Genomic DNA, 25,323 nt, shown 5'->3' with positions numbered 1-25,323 from the left:
TTTACATGTAAAATAAATGGTTCGCGTATAAGAGACAAAGAAGAAAGGGAAGCGAAATAGGGAGAAAAGAGTGAAATCCCGTTTAACGGGCCGTGCGTTTCAATTTTATGGCCGCGGAATGTATCTAAACGAAATTTGATATCGAACAGATTCGTTAAAAGCTGTCAACGAGCTGCGCAACTTTTACTGAAACGGAATAATGGAAACAACTTTAGACGAAAAATGTTTCCCCGTTTGGAGCCATTCGTTTTATGGAGTATCGATCGGCCGCGTTGACGTTGCTTTAATTGAGAACGGATTCGTTCGTCTGATGACGTTTCCAATTTGGCGGTGATAATGTTTTCATATAGCGATAATTTCCCAACGAGATGGAAGACCTCGGCCCCACTCACGCTAATTGCAGATTTCTCAACGATATTTACGTTTGGACGCGAACATCGTTTCCATTTATTTTATTCCATTTCGTGAGCGTATTGTGTCTGAAAAAGTAATTACCAGAGATGTATATTAGATGCTCCTTTTTCAATGTTTATTACTGTACTTTTAACGCTACGCGTACTCCCGTGATTCTTTCGTTTTAATTCGTAATCTACAATTATCAACATATGGAAAGCGCCAAATTAAAATTTGAACGATTAAAATAATTATAAATATGGATTCTTTGCAACAAGATAATAACGTGCGAAAATAATTTATCATTCGAGAGATACAAGTGAAATACATAATAAGTTACATTTTATGGACGAACAGTTTTAAAATTCCATATCCAAAATTCCTGTTACCAATCAGTTTCATATCAAAACAATTTTTGCATTTAATTACGTATACGTCTTTGTCAACCTTCTTGAACATTTCAATGTATAACATTAGATTGACAACTGTTTCCAATCACCAGAAATGAATTTATCATATTCTTTTTCATTCAGTATTCATTCGAGATAAAAATACAAAATCTTGTCGCTAATAATCCTCGATTTGTTCCTTCTTCATCGCTTCATCTGCCCCCAGCTGTAACGGGTGACTTTTTAAGGTGCACAATTCGCCGGCCGCTTATCGCGGCTTCATTCTGTATTCATCGTGCACGCATCGGCGAGGTGTAAGGTCCACGCAAATACTCTCTACGTGACGACAAAACCAATTTATTTTCCGTGCGCCAATTCGCAGCGAAATACGCGAAGCGACGTGATCGACCATCGGCGGAACCCTTTGCCTCGATCTCGTTCTATATAATTTTCTGAAAAATCCCTGTCCACGCATCGAACTCTTGTCCTCGCCGCGCCGCCGCCTCTTTCCACACCCCGAGCCACGTTTCTTCGCACGTATCCGTCGAAAATTCAATTTTCTTCCCCTTCTTTCACAGCACTTCGACTGCCGGAATCACATAAGGGTGATCCAACCAATGGGGGACGGCAATCGGCTCTACATGTGCGGCACGAACGCTCACTCGCCCAAGGATTGGGTGATTTATGTAAGTATCTGTGTGTTTGTTCTTCATTTCGGCCGTTTGTTTCACCAACCGCATCGTCCAACTCACGGTTTCCGTGTCGAAGGGTTTTTTAGTGTTACAAATCCGAATGTATGCCAATGGTAAATACGCGAATGAAATTTTTGGGCTTTTTAACAGCGTGTCGTATTGTATCTTTTTGATCAGAAATTTGTGATTTTCAAGGTTATAGTTTTATACGTAGAACACGTGAAACGAAGAATTTTATTATAATTGAAATACGCTGTACTTTTAGTTATCATGTTCAGAAGGATGATTGTAAGACAATTCGTGTAACTATTAGATTATTACAATGCTTAGCGAAGTTTAAGGAAAATTTGGATAAGAGCAAAGAATTCTATAGAATTCTCATTTTATCGAATAAAATACATTTTGTTTGTTCTAAATAGGAGCAGGACTTAATAAATTCAATGAATGGATAATTAACGATAAGTAGTATATTAGGTAAGATAGGCAGAATTTAGTCTCGACGGTGTCTACGTCGATGTTGCTGCTTCGTTACCGTGTAATTTAGGTATCAATTCCTCGAGTGGTATCTGCTACTAACACAGCGCCATTGGCGTTACAGTTACGCAGCAAGGTAAATGAATCGTGCGTTCAAGTACCCGTGTAATGAAGTCAAAGAATATATTGGTCTCGCTTTGTCGAAGATTACGACTCCCGTGCGTGTAATAGAGTTTCCTACAGTAACGTACAACTTTTGCGTAGGAACGTGTTATTTTAGTCCCAAAATTTCCGTCACCTGTACAGCTATTTTTCTTCGATATGCCACTTATTATCAACCACGTTAATTTTTTGTCTGATAAGGTATCATTATTGATATGTTATATCTATTTGTGACGTTTTATTTCTATATCATTTACATTTAAAACAGAGTTGAAAAATTAAGAATCGTGGTATTATAGCTAATATTCAAAAACTAGATATTAGAATTTTAGGATTCAGAGATTTTTAGTTCTTCGTTTTCTTATTCTAACGTTTGTTATTCTACAAAATACATTCGTTATTTAATTATAAGCATTCTTCGCAATTACACGAGTGTTAGTATTCACACAAAATAGAAACGAAAGAAACTGAACTACCAGCACGATACTATCTTTTTACCTCACTCTTAAGAATTCTACTAAACGTTTTAAAATTTAAACAACACGAGACGCGACAACAACATAAGTGAACATTATCGTTCACCTTTGTGTATCCAATGTGAATATCTGTTGCAGAGCAATCTAACCCATTTGCCTCGCCACGAATTCGTCCCTGGCGTGGGAATGGGCATAGCGAAGTGTCCTTACGATCCTGCGGACAATTCGACGGCGGTGTGGGTGGAAAAGGGCAATCCTGGGGACCTGCCAGCTCTTTATTCCGGAACCAACGCCGAATTCACGAAAGCCGATACCGTAATCTTCCGTACGGATCTGTACAATTTAACCACCGGTCGCAGAGCGTTCAGCTTCAAGAGGACGCTGAAGTACGACTCGAAATGGCTGGACAGTAAGTGCCCTTCTGCACAGCAATTTCTTTTACTTCTTCTTCTTCGTCTTCTTCTTAGTCTGAAACGAGGCAATATCCGCGGAAAATTAGTGCTCCACCTTACCGGAACTTTTATACCGACTGGTAGAGCCTAACGAGATGAAATCGTCGTAATAATACTGTAAATTTGAAACCGTGTTATCGGGATAGGGATTTGAAGGTATCGGTTTCTGTGATGAGAGTCAGCTAACAGAGAAGATTTTCTTTTCTATCGAATTTTCGAGTTGGAGAATTATTATCGAGCAAAATTATAGAAATCATTTTTATCGACTTTCTATAATGCCTTTCTTGGTCAAGATACCTAACATTTGTTCATTTTTTGAAACATATTGAACTATTTGAAGTTGCTTGTACTTCTTACCTTTCAAGCCAAACTTATGTTGTACAGATTGTCATGAAACGATGATCAAATATTTTACATTGAAAGATGAAATATAAAGATCGTAAAAAAGGTAAGTTCTCTCGGATACTTCGGAATGCTACATAAGATATCGTAACTAAGAAGGATAATATACCTTATATTAAAATAAAAAATATCTCCTGTATCTTTTCAAAGAATCATGTAACTAATCCAGAACTGATTTTTTGAGACATTTAAAAAAATGTATACCAATTAAAAAAGCTAAAATAAGTCTAATTGAATTCTAATTATTTTCGAGGATAATTTGTTTGAATTTAATCTATTATTTCTGCAAGGATAAACTTCGTTGACCGTCCTTACTTTGTTTGCTTTATTATTGGTAAATATAAAAGAATCGATAGATTTTCATGTATAATGCAACATAGGTTAATAATCTTCTATCACGGAAATAGAGCGGTAAGCTCCTCGAATTCCGGAGCTTAACTGGCTTAACGTGCTTTAATTGATCCTTACTAACTGGTGATTGACAGCTAATTACTGTGACGATAAACGCCGACTCTGTTAGCTGCTTGAAGATTAATTTTGATTGTCTTTCAAAACAACACGGCTTGAACTTTTAAGTATTTGTATCTAATTATTGATTATTCTATCTTATTTAAGTTTTATCCTGTATCCTGATTTATTTATTTCTCTTTCTAATCCTCCCGTTTTGTTATTGTATATATTTATTAAATTAATAAATTCATCGGTTAATCTACCATATCTCATTGTAACTCATCTTTCGCAATATTATATTTTAGAGCATACCTCTCTGCTTTTAATATTTATGCAAAATCTTGTTCTTATCATCTTCTTAACATTCCAAGTTTATTTTTTGGATAATTTACATAAAGAAATACTCGTAGAAATATTTGATGTAGAAATATTAAACGCTTCAAATTTTCGCTATTAAGTATATCATTCCACAAGAGCCTACCGAGTGTAAACCAAACATAATATTCTCAACCTTTCCTCCACCCACAAGTTTTAATGAAAGATCGCTATCTCTAACGACCTTGCCATGAATCCAGCCAACGGGACTCTATCCAACAGAGAGTATAAAATTGAAAACATCAATTTCTCACCCATACTGAATATTCATCGATTCCCAGTGTGCTCGCCAGACGCGATAGAAGTCAGCGTTCACCACTTAAGGCGCTTGTTACGGCTCGCACCATCAACAAAGAAACTTTCATTACAATCCGAACGCGGATTTCCCGTCGGAAATATGCGGAACAGCAAAAGGAGAAGAAGAGAAAAAGAAGACAAGGAAGGAAGAAACTGAAAAAGAAAAATGAGCCCCTCGTTACAGGACGCAAGATCCTTTGAAGCGAAGCCTGAACGTTGCAAGAAACGCGTATAACCTCGCTTAAATAGTTGCGTATAAAGCCGATACCGCGGCGTCTGTTCTCCGAAAAGGGTCGAAAGGACTGACATTTCTGTCTTTTGAGCGTGCTCCACGCTTTTCCACGGCAAACTGTGTAAAGAAGGTTGTCGTCGTAGCAAGGGAAAGATATAGAAAGAGGTTCGAGGGGTAACGCGACCAGCTAGTATACAGTCGGGCTTTGGAGCGAGGGTGTCGGTTCTAAAAATCGACGGGGTAATAAAATAACACCCGACCACTGGTTTTTCTTCGACTAAATGTTCGTCGGTGGCAGGCTTTCTCCGAAAGAAGAGAACATTTTCTCGCGTCGATGCCGCAGAGAAACTCCCTTTTTACCATCGGCTCTGTATTCCGATCTTTAATCAGTTTTAGCTAGGTCGTTGAATCGGGGAAGGGTGAGAGAGCCGGGATTATTGCGATTCGTTGGATTTTTCGTTACCGAACGAAACACCAGTTGGAATTCGAGAGAGGGGGTTGAAATTGGAAAATGTAGATTAGAACGTGTTCCGGGTATCGGATCGGGGAATGCGGTAATCAGATTCAAACGCGTTCGAACAGCTTTGATTTGTTTGAATTACGTTTGTTTGGTTCGTTTGATTGTGATTACCTTCTGTAATGTCGGCACCGCGGTAATTGCGTAAGTGTGTAATAACGGAGTGATATTAACGATGCTGCTTGTTTGGGGAAATATTGGAAAGGCGCAAAGGTACCCTTTGCAATTTAGAGGATACTCGATATCGTCAGGCAATGATTTTAATGTATTTCTTGGATGCACATGTTATTTTAAAATTCGCATTCAGCACCTCTAATTTCCAATTGCAAGCTTAAAATATACGTTATAAGATTGAGCACACTGTTTTATGTTCTGTTATGTTTCATATGTTCTACCATCGAAGAATCTTACAATTTTACATTAAACCAACAGGAACAATAGTTTGATACAATTAAAACAAAAGTGTGTGCACAATGCGATGCTCCGATAAATTTGAGTAATTTGGAAAGATTCCTATAAGCAATGAATTGAGTAAATCAATATCCATGTAATTATCAGTAACTAACGAAATTATATAAGTATCTGAAAAAAGACTCAAAGTATAATTTCAAAGTTCTTTGTAACAAATCCAAAAACTAGAAATTCATTAGAATTGTCCCGTTTGTTGAGCTATTAATCAAACTGTGTACACACAGAATCCTCGAACGTAACGAACGAATTCTCATTTCTTCTTCCTCGTCTATAAGCAAAAACGCATGCTCGAAAGTAAAAGCAGGCGTGAAAACAGCGACGAACCACCGTGTCTTCGTATTCGCAAAGAATAGTCCTTCGAAGAAGAATAGTCATGTAGACAGTGGCGAAACAATTTCATTCACGCCGCGTGCCGCGAACGTATTTCTTACAGCCGTAGTTGGAACCGAATCATAAATCTCGAGCGAAGTTATCAATTAATTTCAACTTCGTCCTGTGTATCTTGTCTACGATAATTCTGTGGCGGTGAACTGCGGCGAGTTTCGCGTTTGCCACGCGAAATAATAGCATCTCGGACCGGTAGTTTGCCTTATATTTCTCATTAGGGTGTCGTTCTCATGCGAAGCGTGCCGGTAACGTTCGACCTTGCTTTATCCCTTCGTCTCTCCGACTGTTGGATTTTCGAAGGGTCGCGAGAAACGAAAGGAGTAACACAAAGTGAAGGAGAACGACGACGTCGACCCCACTTTGTATCTTCCTAGCCCTTCTTGTCCCCTCTTCGCATCAGCTACTAGCGGGATGCATGATTAGCCGTTTGTTTCGTCGTTTAATTTGAAGGCGGTACCCTTTCACCTTTCCTCTCGCTCCTCATGCTCTTTTGCCCTCGCTTTCAAGGCCAGCACTGTTACCATCAAGAGCCATTTCCCCGCATCGAGTTTGTCTATTAACAGAGGCGTTGATTAAATGCAGGAGAGAGACCCGAGAGACGGATAGGTTCACGTGCTCCGCTGCTTGTACGCTCCTCTGTTTCCAACCTCTCTTCTTCTCTCTCTCTCTCTCTCTCTCTCTCTCTTTCTGATCCTCTCACCCCTTCGATTCTCGAGCGTCTCGTTCGTGCGTACGCGGTAAAGTATGTGGAATGAAGATCGATGCGATTTGCGGGTGCGAGCAGGGGTGGATAAAGGATCGCGCGTTCTGTGAACGGAAGCAATGGAACACACCGGGTGGCTAAGGTAAAAAGAGCGGTGGCTGGCTGGGATAGAGCTTAACGAGTCCTGAATAATCGACCGACCACTTTCACGGATCCTTGCCCGTGTCAAACGACGATCCGATGCTTCTCGGTCATTTGTTTCCTTCTACGGGACGCTGTCGTGCCCGCAACGCTACGAAGAATGCCGAGTTCTTGGTCGCGTTCATTTGTGTACTTCTAACGACACTGAACGTTCGGGAGAGGAACAGCGGCCGTGGATTTATTAATCTTTCGCATACAATGATTGTTTAATTAAATGAAAATGGTTCGCGCGCCATTTTATATTATGAATTTTCGTTGATCGACCATCGTGCTTTCGTTCGTTTATTATTCTATTTAGAGTAACAATTACGTTGAATGGTTACTAACTACATTGATTTATAAAAATTCATTTGGAGACAAAACGAAATAGATTGAATAATACGAATTTGCCGGGGAACAAGTAGATTATAAGTATAATTAGAGTTGATATAACAGGAGTTCTTGTCACTATCTATGATTTTCCGTTTATATAATAAGCATTCACGTGTAGATAAGTGAATTCAGCCACCGAGAGTTCACTTAATCAGACGCTGATTATAATTTTGTACAAATAAACGGAATTCCACTTACATTTTTAACACTAGAACTACCACACCAGTCAAATTGACCGCTTTTACAATTTCATTTTATAATTCCTACTTCATGTTATATTTTTTCCCGCAATGATGTAATGACTTTCGCAACGATAACTAAAAGAATAATTTTTATTTTGTTTTTTATGTATTCAAACTCAAAATAATTTTCTATTAAGGCTACTTATACCAATATCAGTGAAAATGACTGGTATTTGTCAAAATGTAAAAGAATCGTGGAATCTGTTTATCGAAACCCAATTAACCGGTTGCCTCGTTTTGTACAACTTCCCACACGTTTTTTAAATTTTTACTGCGTATCATTCAATATGATATAAAAATATTCTATTATTACATATTTTTTAAAGGTCAGTCATTTTGGCTGATTTTGGTAGAAATAGCTTCGTGTTAACTATTGGTAGTTCTAGCGTTAAAGAGTAATAGAATATTTGTGCAATCTGTTCTTTTCTAGCCGAGTGGCACAATTTATAAATTGATTCGATACTACTTCCTATCTTGCTAATATCCCATTCAAATGAAATTCGAATCTAAAGTAAATGTATTTAAATGTTCAACAGAGTTAACAGGTCATTGCGCGCGCCAGGCAATGGTTGACGTATTCTACTTAAAATACACGAACGCGTATGATTTGCATAATCTATCCTTGCTCTTTCTTCAATCCATTTGCTCCACAATGCCTGTTTCAGTTTCTTCCACGCAACACAATTAACATCAGAAATCGGTTCTAAACATCGCATTCAATTACTCCGGCGAAACTGCGTTTATCGTCGGTCAAGTCTGTCAAACTAATACAAACTTCCTCGAAACTTGGCTCCGAGCGTGAAGAAAGGCCACAGAGGTTACAGGAAAAGACTGACGCGAATTTGAAAACTCCACGGAAACATCGTCGCGGGTTAGGGTTCGGTAGGAAGAGAAGAGCAAGTTCGCGAATATTAACCGGCCGCGAGTAATTTGGCGTATTTATTAACGAGATGTCGTCTCTAATGGGTAGCATGGACGCGGCCGAGCCGCGGAAAATAGAATTTCATATTTGGCCGCGTGAGAGATGACGTCTCTCCGCGCTACTTGTAAACTTTATGAAACTAGCCCCAAGGGTGATTTCATTATTCCTCTCGCGGCGCGAAATCGAGAGTGCCGTGGCTAGAGCGTTTTCCGCGTCTGCTCTTCCACAATACCGTTTCACCTCGACGAGAGGAGTCCAATCAAAACTCGTCGGTCCCGCCGTGTTTCTCTCGAATCGAGACATTTCCTTTTTCCTGTCCCAGCCGCCGTGTTTCTCCTCGTCTCTACTATCTCCCTCTCTTCTTTTATCTTGTCGCGTTTCCCATCTCGTCCCTCCTCTCTCTCCGGCTTCCGTGCCTCAATATATCAAACTTCCAGCGGCGAAGCGTCAGACAATCGATTTAATCGGTGAACTGTGAAAGAGATTGCGGCCTCTCCGCTCCGTACGCCATCGCATAATGTAAAATCGACAGAGAGAGAGAGAGAGAGGGAGAGAGAGAGAGAGAGAGAGAGAGAACCTTCAGTGCTGGCGCGCGGTGCGATTTAAACGCGGCGGAAAAAAATTCGATTTCCGTCTGTACGCCGCTCGTGGCATCGGCCGGCATCGATGTTTTTCCACGACGTTCCACAGTAAACTACTCGCCGATATCGCGTGAAATCGCTTCGGTTGGTGAACGGGCAATTAGGGAGGCGTGACTCGAATACACGGCTAATTGATCGAGGAATAAAATTCGACGCGTGGGCGGACGACGTCGGTTCGTTCGGAATTCCCCTAGATATTTTTCGGTAAATTTACGAGATCGTCGCTGATATTTTGCGAGGGATGCTCTTTTTTGAAGAGGGGGGGGGGGCGGCCATCGTAGATGAAATGGATGAAGAGAATTCCGGCGATTGTAAGATACTAGCTGATGTACGTATGTTCCTGTTTTATTATCGTTGTGATATTGATTTATGGAGTCTATAGTAAGAAAAGTTAACAGTTATTTATTTATTTTTATTCTCATATTTATTTGTGTTTGCTACAAGGAAAAATATTATAAATGCATTTTTAATGGATTTATGCAATGGATTGTGTGACTTTTATATCATTTGGTGGCTAAGAAGAAATATTCTGAGCTTGTTTAAAATAGATAACAAATCTACGATGTTTTGCACGTAACAAATGATACTAGTTTAGTGTTTACGTTAGGTTACGTATATACGGGAAAGTGACGAAAACGCGTATTTCGTACGAAAATCAAATGAAAAAATAATCTTGACGCGGAATTGCTTTATAACATACTGAATTTTGAAATTGCTTTTCTATGCGAAACAAAAAATGTCACTTGTCATATTCATTTATCGTGGTCTTCGTATGGAACTTCACAGTTTACATCAGAAAATCTTGTTTTCGTTAGCTAGGAAAATCCGCAAAATTATCGATGCTCGAACTATAGTAACGAGCGTACCGTTAAACGGTTTTACGATTGTAGATCGTAAAAACGATAAGTGGATGCTCGTTAAGCATGCGTTCAAGTTGGTCGCTTCATCTTGGTGCTAAATGAAAACTAGAAAAGTCGTTCCTCCTTCGAGTGTAAAACTTAGCTCACCGTGTCGTAATTCCAGCTCCTCGGACGTTTGTTTTATAGTTTTTCTCATTGTTCCGCTTGTTCCTTGAATTTCGAAGTTTTTCGAGAGCCTTCACGATCGTTTCCTCACTCGTAACCCTTTCGCGTAATTTCTTGTGGTTGAACTTTTGTTTCTCTAACGAGCGCCCGTGGCGATATCCTCCAATGGAACATCAACGTGAATCGTCCAATATGTTATGTTAAGTAAAATATCGACACTACCAAAGTCAACTTTTACGGTCGCAATTGAAAGCTAAATTACCTCGAATATCGGAAGATTTCTTAGGATTACGATCATTGTATATTTCGAACGTAATAAAATAATGGTCGACTTTTATTTTTAATTTAGAGTTACGCTTAATATTCAGTATTGTTATCATTCTATAGTTTTAATAATTTCATGTTTCTATTATAAAAAGTTGTGTCATATAATACCGCGAATTTCAGTTGCAATTGTAGATTATACGAAATTGATATTTTTAAATAACTTCCCGTAATCTCTACAAATTCGAGAAATGTTTCAGTTGCATGATTTTCGCAGTGTTGATTTTTAACAGAACCAAAAGAATGCCGACCATTGTAGGAGATTTGCATCCTAATTTGCTCGACGCTGTTTAAAGAGCAAATCGTTCGGCGGAAATCTTCAAGTGGAATTTCATCAACGATAGAATCCTAGCGCGCCTGGTAGTCTCCGTCGAAATTACTGTTTCTCTGGATCTGACACGAAATTCCACTTCATTTTTACGCTCTGCTTGGTATTTCCATAAATTTCACCACGACTGGGAACCGACGTTCGACTCGTATTAGATTTGTCAAGAAATACTTATTGAACGTTAAACATAATTCTGCGATTTCGCTTTAATATACGGAATAGTAGCATCGCAAACTGATTTTAGTCTATTATTTTATACATTTTACATTTATGGAAAATTTTATTTCTCAAGTAAAAGCTCTATTGTAAAAGTGAAAATTTGAAATAGAAGATAATAAACACTTCTGTAAGATTAAAGACTTCTTGGAATTCAATTTTGCAACCTCGTTTCTTCAACGCAATATCGAACTTTGTCAAACTTTTGCCAGAATCTGCGGAAAACCGAGTTTTCTTGATCGAATAACTGTTATTCTTTGTGACTGTTTCAGAACCTAATTTCGTGGGATCTTACGACATCGGCAGCCACGTATTCTTCTTCTTTCGCGAGACGGCGGTGGAATACATAAATTGCGGCAAAAGTGTGTATTCCCGCGTGGCGAGAGTTTGCAAAAGGGACACCGGCGGCAAAAATATCTTGTCGCAAAACTGGTCGACTTATTTGAAAGCCAGACTGAATTGTTCGATACCTGGTGAATTTCCATTTTACTTCAACGAAATACGTAAGTTTTTATTCAACATCATTATTCGAGCTTATCTAATTAACCACCAAGTACAAGAATACCTTCATAACCATTTTTCAAACATGAAATTTTTTCGAATGTATCTTTATATATACATACGTACACACACACACACACATATATATATATTACTTGCTTAAATTTTTATATCTATTTTTCGCGTTCTATGTATTTTAAAATTTATAATTTTCATATGCATTGAAAAATCCCTATATTATTCGTGTTTTAAAGTTTAATTTTTTGAACGTGATGTTTCAAAATTCAGGTACTCGCAATGCTGCAAACTTCAACCAAAGAATAATATAATTATTTAAGAGGTTCCGAAAAATAAAATTTTTAATTTGAGGTCGAATTATCGATAAATTTTAGTAATAAAATCAGCCTGCTTGTAAATTGAAACAAATTATATGTATTGATAAACTATTAAAAACTCGTAATAAGATCCTCTACATAAATATGAATTGTATAATATATAGCTTTCTGAGCTTATCATGTTTTTGGAAAAGTATATTATTTATCCACCGAATCTTGCACTTGGTGTCTAATAAAATTTGTTTAATTTATCAGGAAATTAATGGTTGCTTGTATTTTGTATATTTGCAGAGAGCATCTACAAAGTGCCCGGCGATGACACCCACTTTTACGGTACTTTTACCACGTCGACGAACGGATTGATGGGTTCGGCGATTTGCTCGTTCCATATCGACGCGATTCAAGAGGCATTCCGTGGAAAATTCAAAGAACAGGCGACGAGCAGCAGTGCTTGGCTTCCGGTGCTTTCCAACAAAGTTCCTGAACCGCGACCCGGTCAATGTGTGAACGACACTGAATCGTTCCCGGACACGGTGCTGAACTTCATTCGATCTCATCCCTTGATGGACTCGGCCATATCGCACGAGAACGAAAAACCTGTCTTTTATAAACGCGACGTGATGCTCACACGGTTGGTCGTGGATAAACTACGAATCGATTTCGTTGGACTCGATTTGGATTATACGGTCTACTATGCAGGATCCAGTGAGTATTAATTTCATACGTTAAAGGATTATACATTTCGTCGATTTGCTATGATTATTTGTTCTGTTCAACGATTAATTGATTTTCATTTCGAAATTGATGAATCTTATCTGGTTTGTAATTAACATTTTCTTATATTTCTTTATATTTGCTGTATTTATGCTTTCTATATATTACTCCAATATATTACTTATTATTATAATAATTTGAATAAATATTGTACTATGTACTTTAGACTCAATACTTTACAATTCTAGACAAGATATTAAATAAAAATACAATAGAACTTTATTTCTTCTATCAAACCGTTAATAACTGTCAACTTTATTTTGCGAGTATAAAATTAATTTATCATTATTCTAAACAAAATATCTAAAGATTTATGAACCCCAGAATATATATCGAAGCTGTTCTTCCAGTTGTAGCATTTTTGTTTATAGCGACTTGCTGCAGTAGTTTCATAACTTACATTTTTCATCGTGTCAGGATTAAACTTTAAATCGGGAAATTGTGATAAGAAATTTAATTCGGGAGTCGTAGCTAGGTTGGAGCGCGTTTTGCGCTGATATCCGTTGGCCGATTTGTCGTCGAGAAACTCGGCAAGATAATCATGAGCGAACTTCAAAGTTCTTGCAGTTGACTCGTACAATCTGCTATCGCAATCGCAGCTCTCGTCTCACAGTCAACTGTCTAGTGTCTATTACCGCTAAAAACTAATATAATCAGAAGTCTCCTGTACATTTACAAACTGTACAAGAAACAAGTTACAAAAACACGACATAAGTCCGTGACTAATTACACGTTGTAACTTCCATTATCGATTAATATCAGGATCTTCTAATTGCACGAACGAAACAAATTACTTTCTATCACCGCGGTATGTATCAAGAATAGAACAAAAATCTGTAGAGAAGGAAGCGCTTCTTTCAACAAGATCGGAGTTCAGAAAGGTGCAAAAGTCTTGTCAGTAATTTAATTCCAGGTGAAACAGTTACTTCAGAATATTTAACATGTTTCGCGCTGTACGAAGATTAACTTTTAGTGGAACTTTATGGAAATATAGCAGTTACGCCTAATTCTTAACATTTTGATCTTCTTTGAAATCCTGAGCCAGGATAAAATGGATCTTTGATGAAATCGATTGGAAAAAATATCTCTTTGCCTCTTGAAATCATTGCCTTTGATATTTTTTACGTTATCGATGGTATTTGCGATATAAAACGCATTAATTATAGAAAAGTAACACTTGTGTATTTCGATCTTCTGTACTTTAATCTTCTTTTGTATTTTGCTGTCGATTGTCATGAATTACCTACGTGATAGAAAGCCTGTAACATAAAAATTTGTTAATCGACAAAGGTAATGTTTTCACGATCAATTTATGCTGCAAATTTAATAGAACGTTGTCTGCCTTAATTGTGTTTGTGAACGCGTTATTCTTGTTTGTTACAGGCGACGGGCGTGTACACAAAGTTGTTCAATGGATAGACAATAATGGCGATTCGCAATCTATTCTGTTGGATGTTTTTGACGTGACGCCAGGCGAACCGATTCAGGCGATGGAAATCTCGAAGGAGCATAAGGCTCTTTACGTCGCTTCCGACCATCGAATAAAACAGATCGACCTGGTGATGTGCACCCGTAGATACGACAATTGTCTCCGCTGTGTTCACGATCCTTACTGCGGCTGGGACAAGGACACGAACACGTGCAAACCTTACGAACCTGGGTGAGTGTATTGCTTTATCGTTATTCGAAGTTCCAAAAATAACATTGAATCCAGTGCGATTAGATCTAACAATGTAATATAATTGGAAAGAGAATTCGAGTTTGGAATCCAATAAAAATTTATTGTTATACCCTTTAAGAATTATATCCAGAAATGGAATTAAAGATATTATCTTATATTATACTTAATACTTAGGTTTTGATGTATTTTGTAATGACAGTCAAGATTTTTGCAAGTATTCTACGTTAACCTTGTTGCGTTCTTTCGATCATCTTCGATCCATTGTGCATTTTTCAATATTGGAAAATATCTCAAGTTTGAGCAAAACATGAAAGAATTGTTATATATACGCGTTCCTGTTTCGACTTTATATAGAAGATTTTCTTAACAGATTAGAAGTCTTCTTAAGAAGCATTAATCAGATGATTAATGTTCAGATGATTAATGATCAATATTTCAGAGTTCTCAACATTGTATTGACAATATATATCGATCGTTTAAATAGTTACAGCTCCTGTAGTCGTAAAGATAAGAGTAAGGTTGTTACATAAAGATTCGAAGATCACAGCAGATTTATCACCTTTGTCGGTATATTTATACAAAAATTTGGAGTTTATATTTTATCATTTTTATTACAAAAAAGCGATTAAAATTAGAACGTCGATTTTTTGAACGTATAATAATTTTAAAGAACACAATAATAGATCTTGACTGTACACGAGAAATATATGAAATGGTAGAAATAAGACGCTGACAAAATACTTTGTGCAAATATTAGTATTTTATAAATGCTGACTGTTATATTTGACGAGTTCATTATCCTACAAATTTATTACATTTTATACCGAGAGGTAGTTACAGCGTAGGTAACAAATGGTACGAGGATAATACGTGGAAGAAAAAAATGTAGTTCGATTAAGTACTTTTCTAGAGTTAAACATTATCATGTTTTCAATGTTCAACATTTCACGGTGAACTTTCATGCACAGAATGACCTAGTTAAGTTGGTCCAGTTTAATAAATTCGAACGAACATTGCCCCGACTCCACTGTTTTCCTTCCTGAAATTTCCATAACCCGCTTAAATCCTTTTGAACACAGTCCGTTCCATCTATCCGATCGGTTATATATTTAAAGATACATACATTTGTTATAACGTATAATGCAAAGTTTTGTTTTATCTCCGTTCATAATGGATGATACTCGACTCATATTAATAGAAAATTATTTTTTTCCCTAATAACAACGAATTTAATATATTTCACGAATGTTTTAAAATTTGTGAGAAATAATGTTAAAAAGAACTTTTAAGCGTGTATCGAAGAAATTGGAATGAAAAACAGATATAATACGAAAGGGAATAAATCTCTATCTTTTCAGAAAACTACTTTACAGAAAAATTATTGAAATCCTCAAAGATCTAAGTTCAATCTATAAAATTTTTATAAAATTTATGAATTGATTATTTCGAGTATTTTGACAGTCTTAATGTTAATGTATATAATATATAATATATATGTAATAAAACAGTAAGAGGGTTGTATAGTATATACATTGGATAAAAACAAATAAAGCAATCATTTAGGAACAGCTCATAAGCTTTGGAGTCCAAGAAAATAATTTTTACAATTTTTCTCTGTCCGTTTCTTTGCCTGTTTGTACTCGTATCACGTAAAAACTATCGAGCGGATTTTGATGGACCTTTTTCTGTTATATCGCTTACTGCCCGAAGGGGGGGGGGATAGAATATGTTTTATCTCGATTCGTTTTGTAGAAGCTAAAAAGTAGCCTGGCATCTGAATTGTATGCGCTCCCATGTTTGGTAGAGATCAAGCAACGATGTTTATTGTTTACGTGTTTGTTCTGAAATGGAGATTTTTTATAATTTGATATCTTTTACTAGCCTAACTGTTTATATAAAAATTCAGTTGCTTATAGACTGTTCCGGATATTAGTAGCCCACGCGAACAAAGTTGCAAATGCTAATAAATAATACAGTTTCATAACAAAAACATGAATAATACGAAACACTATGCTTATGATCGTATTTTTATTGTTTTACAGGCTTCTCCAGGACGTGTCAAACAGTACGGCAGACGTTTGCGACAGTAGCGTGGGTAAACGGAAGCTCGTAGTCACCTGGGGCCAGTCGGTGCATCTCGGTTGCTTCGTGAAGATGCCGGAAGTGCTGGCGAATCAGGAAGTCAGGTGGTACCACTACAGCAAGGAGAAAGGCAGGTATCAGATAGCCTACAAGTACGGTGCTGGGGGGGACAAGTTCATCGAGACGTCCGAGAAGGGCCTGGTGATCGTTGGCGTGAACGAGCAAGACGCCGGAAGATACGATTGTTGGCTCGGTGGGTCGCTCCTCTGCTCGTACAACATCACAGTGGACGCACACAGATGCTCTGCGCCAGCCAAGTCAAACGACTATCAGAAGATATACTCGGATTGGTGTCACGAATTCGAGAAGTACAAGTCGGCCATGAAGAGTTGGGAAAGGAAGCAAGCGGTAAGTCGACATGCTTTGATCCCACGAATATATTTGTATTGATGCTTGCGATCGAACCTGGAAACCTTTGATGAAATATGAATGAAAATATTCTTTTTGTAATCTTCTATGATCCTGTCGGCAAGAATTTTTCTACTTCTGTACTTTTATTCCTGGTTTTAGTAATTTTGTATTCTTTGCTTGTCGAGAAATCAATGTCATTAATTCGTTTCGTTTGTGAGTGTGATTGCTTATATATACAGTTGGTGACAAATTTGAAAAGTTTTATAAAGGAGACGCGTGGTTTGCAAGAAGAAATCGTTTGATGTAACGCTGGCAAATATGTAATCTAACTCTGAATGCGAAGTTCCTTAGAAAATTGAATTTATCCTTGAAAAAACAAAAGCTTCGTAGCAAGCTAATGTTTACTTTTCACGCGAGAATTCTTTTCCTTTATTGCACATGGCTACGATCTAAAGAGCTTTGTATAATGCAATACAAATTGAGGATAAAAACTACCGAAGGTCTTTCATACGTATGTCCATTCTATCGAAAAGGAAATACGATATTCGTCAGAGGTTTCCCTTCCCTTTTTGCATAAATGCGAAGATAAACGCTATAGAGTGTAATTTGATGTAATTGAAATGAATGTGATTGTAATTTAAAATAAAAAAAGTAAACTGGCAAAATTACTTATGTTATAGAATAGTCGTCCTATGAATTACGCACAATGTCTCACGATTGCAAATATTTCTCACAGAAAGTGAGCTATTGGAAAGCTATTAGAACTATAGTTACGCAAGACAACTTTCTTCAAAATACCTTTGTGTTTTTAAATACACTGTTATGCTTTCGATCTCACAATCAAGAATATATAAAGATATGCTTCAAATCATAAACAAACTGATTGCCCCAATCGATATAACATTAAAAAATTGTAAAAACACTTTGCACTACAAAAGTCTATAACTAAGATATGTTACAATTTCTTATTCATCAATTTATTAATATCATTATTTGCATATTAAAATCCAAATGATAGATTTTTTGATCCAATCATATAATTCGTTTTTATTCATTTTGGAAAAAACTTAAATATATTCACCTCTCAATTATTACGTAACGTTCAACTTATCGTCTGCTTGAGGATCCCCATCATTTTCTCTGTTATAGCAATGCGCATCGAGGCAAAACGACAGCAATCAAAATTTACACACGAACGAGGTGTACGGCACCCCCTTAGTCTGATGGAGCCGATCATTGGAGCCCTCGTCGAGCCGAGATCCCGACATACTGCCACGCGCGAGCGTCTTGCCGAAGAATCGCGGTCCATCCACGATCAGTTGGACGAGGCTCACTCTCCTTCTGACCGGTTACACCACTGCCTTTGTCCTTCTTGCTGCCGACGATCTTTCGTCCAAGTGAAAGCCACGAAACGCGTCCGTATCAAAAGAACCGACAAATCGAATGCCCGAAACGCGAGCATCATGTTCACCGCGACATCCATCCTCGATCGGTTGGACGAGCCTCACTCACCTTCTGACCGGTTACACCACTGCCTTTGTCTTTCTTGCCGCTGACGATTTTTCGTCTAAGTGAAAGCCACGAAAATACATCTGCAGCAAATACCCGGCAAGTCAAACGTCCGAAGTACAAGTACATTTTCATCACATTCACAGTGACGTTCGTCTTCGATCGTTCGAACGAGCTTCGTTCTGATTGGCCTCATCACCCGCCCGGAACGTGTCTCTTGCTTAACTCTCAAGTTTTTGCGAGATAAATAAAAAGATAATATCCCCACGAAACAGAAATATTCATATGAAAGAGAGAAATATTCACAGAAATATCGATATTTCGGGGTTACTTGTAACCAATCGGTGTAACGAGGCTGTCCGCAACGCGCAGTGTTCATCGCACGATCGCTCGTCATTGTTACATTAATCATAGTATCATTTACATTCTATATTGCCGTAATGTCATAATGCACGTGTACGGTGGAGCACTGTCAAGGATCCGCTTTCGTTTTCAATGGGCAATCCTCTCCACGAATATTTTTCATTAACCCCGTGTATAAATAAATGACACGCGACGCGGTCAAGAAGAACGCGATTCCAGGATCGTCTCGAGAGAAAGTGCGCCTTAAACGCGAACGACGATAGGAACAACTCGGCCGGAAGGGCAACAATAATACACGTGGACTGCACAAGCTGATACACACACGGTTCCTAAGCTTTCTCACGCCGTGGATCGGTTCCTCGAGCGAGGAAGATACAAGGTCAGGGAAGGGTCATTAGAAGAGATCGTCGAGATTGATCGTCCGTGGTGGCGGAGGTTGATCGGTGATCACGAAAACGCGGCTCGAATCGAGGCGTCCGTCCGCGAAGTAACGCGTTTAGAAACCGGAAATCAATCCTCCTGTTTCCTTAGATCTGTGATACGAACGAAACGAGACGAGAGAGAGAGAGAGAGAGAGAGAGAAAGAAAGAGAGAGAGAGAGAGAGAGAGAGAGAGAGAGGTTGATCGCTCTATCGAGAATTAGGAGGTTACAGGAGCAAACAACCGAGAGTAAAAGGCGACGACGAGATCGAAAAGAGAAGAGAGAAAATAAATACCATAAGGTCGAGCTTCAGTGTAGTTTTAACGAGTCAAAGATAACAAGTCAGGATCAACACAATCTTGTATGTAAGTTGTATATCGATTTGCTAATGAAGAAAGTGAAATTGAGAGAGAATGGAAAAGAATGGAACGCGTCCAGGGAGAGAACGCGACATAACGTCGATGCGTTTTCGAACGTCACGCAAAGTTACACATGAGATTATTAATTGGCTACCACGTAGGTGGCGCGCGCGCGATCACCTCGACTTATTATTAGCTTGTTAGCTTTTTCATATCAACAGTTTTCGCGACGAGCACCGCCGCCTTTGTCTTCGACTCGCACGATTCCTTTTATCATCCTTACTCGACGAAACATTCGTTTTCGACTTGTTTTCACTTTTTTTTTCATAGCGTAGATGCATCGATCGATCGATGCGATTCTGTTCCTCGCCCTATAGATTATAATTATAGCATTGTAGTTTTTGGGTTCTTTTGTCGCGATTCTATTGAAATGTCTTTGAAATCAACATTTCTCGAGTTTTGTCAGTATTCGGATATAATATCTTGGAGACAATGAGAAAGGAAAGTCAGTTACTCAGTTTTATGAACGTGACAATTGTTGAATTCTAAAAGTGCAGAAAGAAATTGTATCGATTAACTGGATTTAAGTATTCTTCCAATAATTTCATGAATCACGAACTCATGTATTTAAATTTTAATCGAAAATCTATAATGTCGGATTTAGAATTCGATATTTAGGAAAAAGCTAGAAAGCCAGACTAGGGAAAATTCGATGACAATCTAATTAGCCTAATTTATTAACATTTATAAATATAAGTGTTTCGAATTGTGTTAAGATTTTAATCGATCGTTCTCTTTTCCTTCGTATGATTCTAAATTACCAAAATGCTAACCAAGACAATTCCATCCATATCGCTATAATCGAGCCCGTATTCACAGCCATCCTAATCATTCAACGATATCACTGTTACCATAATCATTCACGAGAACTCTAAAGGTGCTACGTAGGCGCGTCTGACGCGTATTGGAGATCGGTAATAAGGCCTGTCATCTTCATATTCACTATACGCTCTTCAAACCTATACAAACACACACACAAAAGACAAACACATACTTGTATACTTGGATAGAAATACACGCAGATTTATCACACGAATCTATCTGCATCCAACTTCTACGTTTACTCGAATTTCCTCGAGTACTTATCTTTTTGGATGCCAAAGATTCAAACAGATTCTCGTATATATCTCCGAGCCTAGGAGTAGAATAATTCTGTTTTTGCTCGACGATTTTCGCCAGATTGAATCGGGTCTCGATCGAGCTTAAATCGTTCAGCAAATCGACGTAAATCGCGGGTCAATCGGACAGACGATCGGTTCGAGACAGTTTCGAAATCCACGCGCTCGTGAACACGGATGTCTCGTTTCGAGCAGCAAGCAGCTTCGACAGCAAGACAAATGTCGGCGAGCAATACGTTCTCTTGTTCGTTTTCCGTTCGTTCGATCGCGTCGTTCGATTAAGTAACATTGATCGACGATTTACCGGTCTTGTTCTAATATTTCCATGTATGTCCGTGGCGAAGCGCGTTTAGGTTTCCCGCTGTTCGATTAAACGTATAAAGTCGTTTCTCTTCCGGTCCGGGAACGTCCGTATGTAAATAGGATCGTCATAGTGCATGGTATTTTTATAAAAATTCTCTTCGGAACGATACAATCGTAGACGCGAGGAATAATAGCGTTCTCTGTTCTCCGCAAGTTTTCCTTTCATCTTCACTAGTTCTTATTTCGTACGATTTTTCCGCGATAATTTAATATTTTAATCCTTTATAGTATATCACACGTAGTATTAGTTTATCGTATACTATTTTAAACGTAGATACTTATATCGTCGGAAGTAATCGGAAATTTGAAATGGTAAACGACGTAAGCGTCAAAAATGAAAATGTTCGGTATGAATAAGAGATATTAGCTTAAAATTCAAACCTACCATTTATTAACTAATAAAATTATCGAATTGTTATTCAGATAATTTTTGTCCTTGTAACTAAATTAAATTATCAAGCATGGAATTCACATCTTTCTTTTACGGTTAAAGAAAAATCATTCTCTATTTTTCTGACATTTATCATTTATTTGCCATTTTATTTACCATTTTAACCGTTTGAATTCTTTGATACAAACTTCTCGACGATCACAATTGCTTCTACCGACGGAGATGGATGCTTACCGGTGCTGTATTAAACAATTCGTGGAACGGTCGCTGTTTCCTGAAGACCCAGTTCGCCATCGCTAGTATACATACATAGGCTATAAAATATAGACCGTAGCGAGGTGGTGACACCTCTCGTTTTGTGTGCATGTATATGTCTGTGCGTGTGTGTGCGTGCGTGCGTGTGTGTGTGCGTGTGTGTGAGCGCGCGCGCGTATGCACGGACCGGAGTTCCCTCAGAGGCGAAGGACGATGATCGAAATGCTGCAAAATGAGATACGGTGAACGATAAATGAAATAATAAGTATAATAATGTAGACAAGCGAAGAAGATGAAGAAGAAGAAAAAGAGGTGAAGAAAAAGAATAAAAAGAGAAAAAACACCGATGTATCGGTGATAGTTTCGCTCTTGCCCTTAAGTTTGTACATAAACGTTCGTATTGTTGAGAGGTTCACGTCGCGGCCGTTCGTGACCCGCGCGCCATTTTCTCCTCGCCGTGTGTGAAGCTTTAACTTCAACCGGAAGTTACGAGGACCGCGGGCCAATCGGAGGTAGACTCGACGCGCGTGAACCGTTAGTTATTCTTGTACAGAGGTTTGGAACGCCGTGCTCGACGATTTTCTGTTCTGTATCTATCGCGTCGACGGCATACAAAGGTACACTGTCAGATATAGTATGAGAAAACGAATGTATGCGTGTTATAGTGTGAACGAGTGCTTGATAAGCACGAGAAAAAAGAGAGAGAATGAAGAGATATAAATGTACATGAAGATGGAAGAGGAAAGATGGTAGAAGCGTAAGGTTAATACAATAATCGGTAATTTAATCTTCAAATATGTACTTATTATGAGCTTGAAACAAGTATTGAATAGTATTATGTCGTAAGGTTAAGGACTTAATTTTCGAGCAAATAAGATGATGAACAGAGAAATACCTTAGACCGTGTCCTATAATCGCGGATCGTGAGTTCAAGAGTTGCCTTCGAGACGATCGGAGAAAAGAAACTTTTCTCTTCGGGTTCGTCTACTTGTAATTCTCGAGGATCATTCACGGAAACGTTTCGCGTCGACTCTAGAACGAAACTGACTGGCAATGAGAATATTTCAACTATAGTTAGAATATTCCAAAGTAATCGACGCGATGTGTGAATGGATGGCGAGGGCTAACGAGAATCTAAATGACGAATAACGAAGACAGAATGAAAGGGAGACTGTATCAAGAAGCGTGTGTGTCGTGACAAAGCGATACGCAATGAATGATAGTAACTTACCTATATCGTACCTCTATGAAAAGCTATTTAAAAAGAGAAAAAGAGAGGAAATAATAAAAGACGAATAACAGAGGGGAGCAGTAAAAGAGCATAAGAGAGTAGTAAGAGAGCGCAATATTAGAGAAAGCGGAACTAAAACAGGACAAAGACGCAGAGGATTACTAAGGTACACAATAATCTTGAACCACGAGTCTCTCGTGTACGCGTCGACGGCCAGCGAGGAAGAAAAGCGGGCGCGATCGATAAAACGATCGAGCGATGAAACGCCAATTTAAACGATCCGTTGCCGCGAATGATCCTAGTTCGAGCCCTCGACGAGTGCACATTCAGACTCCGTAGAACGAGTCGGCGTGATCACGGAAAGCAATCTAAGATGAACTTAACGTTGTTAGATATATTATTTGTAATATTATCGGAGTACTGTATATTGCGTAGACACGATCGTGGCGGCTGGATCGCGATGGAAGCAGATGGAGGTAGAAGGAGTATACTGACCGGAGATAGAAGAGCTCATTTTCGTCTGGGTATCGAGATTGTCGTTTTCGTAAATTGATCGATCGGCTGACTGTTAGAATAAGAAGATGCGGTTCGGTTATTTAACGTGTGAATCAACGGTTTCGAAGTGAAAATGGCTTGGGGACCATCGCGTTTATGGAACTCCGATCGATCTGATCCAGTGGCGACAATCGTGTCAGCAAAGATAGGTTATAGCTCGATTTAGTGTACGCTGTACGAAAAGACGTCTCCGTGACGACAGTTACTCGAGATACATGAAAGCGAGAGTGAGAAAATGCAAGAGAGAAAGAATGATGGAAGAATGCGAATGCCCTAAATGAAACACTTAACTACGATGACTTATTACTACGATATAAGGAGGAGAGTAGGGTAGCCGGTAACGACTAATTCAAATATATCATTAGGACTAGCCGACGACTGTCTTAGGTTCTCTAGATTTCTGTACGGAAACGGTTTTTATTTTCTGGTGAACGTGGGGTGGGAGGGTGATCTACCGAACTGATATTTTTTTTTAACGTGCTTCATTCATCGCCTCTCTGCAAACAATTTATAAGCGAATTTATCACACATGACCACGCTCGTGAACCTTTTTTTTAATTCCTAATTTCACACATCATCCGATATCCCATTTCTTTTTACATTTTGCGCGTCATCGATTGTCTTCTCGTAACGTTTCCGTTTTCACATCGTTTCGACGACAATCTCCACCGATTGCGACAGAGAAATTCTGCGAGAGAAAGAACGAGAGTAAGAGAGAATGCTGCGTGAGATTCATCATTTCGCCACTGTGTAACTTGTTTCTCATCATCATCATCATCGTTATTATTTTTACCGTCCTTGCCATTCGATTTTATTTCCTCCCTATTTTTATCCTCTTTCGTTCTGTAACTTTTCTACCGTTTGTACGAGTTTCTTTTCTTTTTATTTTTTTGTATAGCGCTCGTCCCTCTCGACTACAGCGATCAAGGGTAGAAAATAGAGTCGGACCAAAGTACATCGTGAATCCGAGAATCTCTTTTATTTTACGAGCGAAGAAATTTATTTTAGATCAAAAGAGGCGTGGCCTGCGTCTCGGCTCGTTTCGAAAGTTCCTTCGCTTTCTATCGAATAGTCATTCGAGTTCGTGCGTTGATATCCGTTCGAAACATTCTGTTCGAATGGCAATGGTGCATGTAACGTAATTAAGGCTATTATTCGGTTTTCTTCCCTATCGGAGAAAAACGGACGTTGCACGCGCTTTCTCTGCTATCGATTAAATTTTCTACTGTTTGCGCGTTGGTTGGCACGAACTGACGCGTATATCGCGACAATTTCGTGTATGAACGAGCTCCGAGAAATTTGGACGCTTTACTCTTTTATATATTAACTAGATATATTATTTATATATTAATATTATTTTATATACTTTCGATATATATTCGATTGTGACTGTCAATTTTTATCATTTAATTAGCATGAGATAAAAGATCGTTGGGGTAGTTTGTTAGTTTTTTAATTTTTTCGATATTTTCTTTGGATTCACGCTGCACTTGCGCCACCAATGGAAAATTCACACGTATTTACGCGTTCGCGCGATTGTCATCATTAAACACACGACTGTAGACACTTCTTTTAGTTCGAACAACTTCGTACGGTAAGAGACCCTTTAGATATTCACCTAATACTTAAACCTAAACATCCAATTGCTATTTTTATCAAAAAAAAAAAACATGTTAAAAATCTTTAATAGTTATCCATTGTTCACTATTGCTATAATAAAGTTTTGCTTTAATAAACGATGGATTCGTATGTGCTATTTATTCACGTATAC

The 25,323-nt window shown here is 38.3% G+C and overlaps 1 protein-coding gene across 2 annotated transcripts in view; it reads left to right on the top strand.

The window, feature by feature from the left end:
- Sema2a (Semaphorin 2a) overlaps positions 1-25,291 on the top strand; it is a 279,663-nt gene extending 254,372 nt beyond the window's left edge. For both annotated transcript variants that reach the window (XM_076624824.1, XM_076624822.1), the window contains exons 5-11: positions 1,361-1,468; positions 2,725-2,995; positions 11,416-11,646; positions 12,271-12,684; positions 14,137-14,413; positions 16,477-16,924; positions 18,077-25,291. In XM_076624824.1, the coding sequence (XP_076480939.1) occupies positions 1,361-1,468; positions 2,725-2,995; positions 11,416-11,646; positions 12,271-12,684; positions 14,137-14,413; positions 16,477-16,924; positions 18,077-18,151 (1,824 nt within the window). In that variant the 3' untranslated portion in view covers positions 18,152-25,291. The remainder of the gene's footprint in view (positions 1-1,360; positions 1,469-2,724; positions 2,996-11,415; positions 11,647-12,270; positions 12,685-14,136; positions 14,414-16,476; positions 16,925-18,076) is intronic.
- Positions 25,292-25,323: the final 32 nt, after the last annotated feature.

This window comes from Bombus vancouverensis, chromosome 2 (assembly GCF_051014615.1).
Source record: "Bombus vancouverensis nearcticus chromosome 2, iyBomVanc1_principal, whole genome shotgun sequence".
NCBI classification, from domain to species: Eukaryota; Metazoa; Arthropoda; class Insecta; order Hymenoptera; family Apidae; genus Bombus; species Bombus vancouverensis.
Note: the sequence above shows the minus strand (reverse complement) of the source record. Positions and strands in the feature narration are given on the sequence as shown.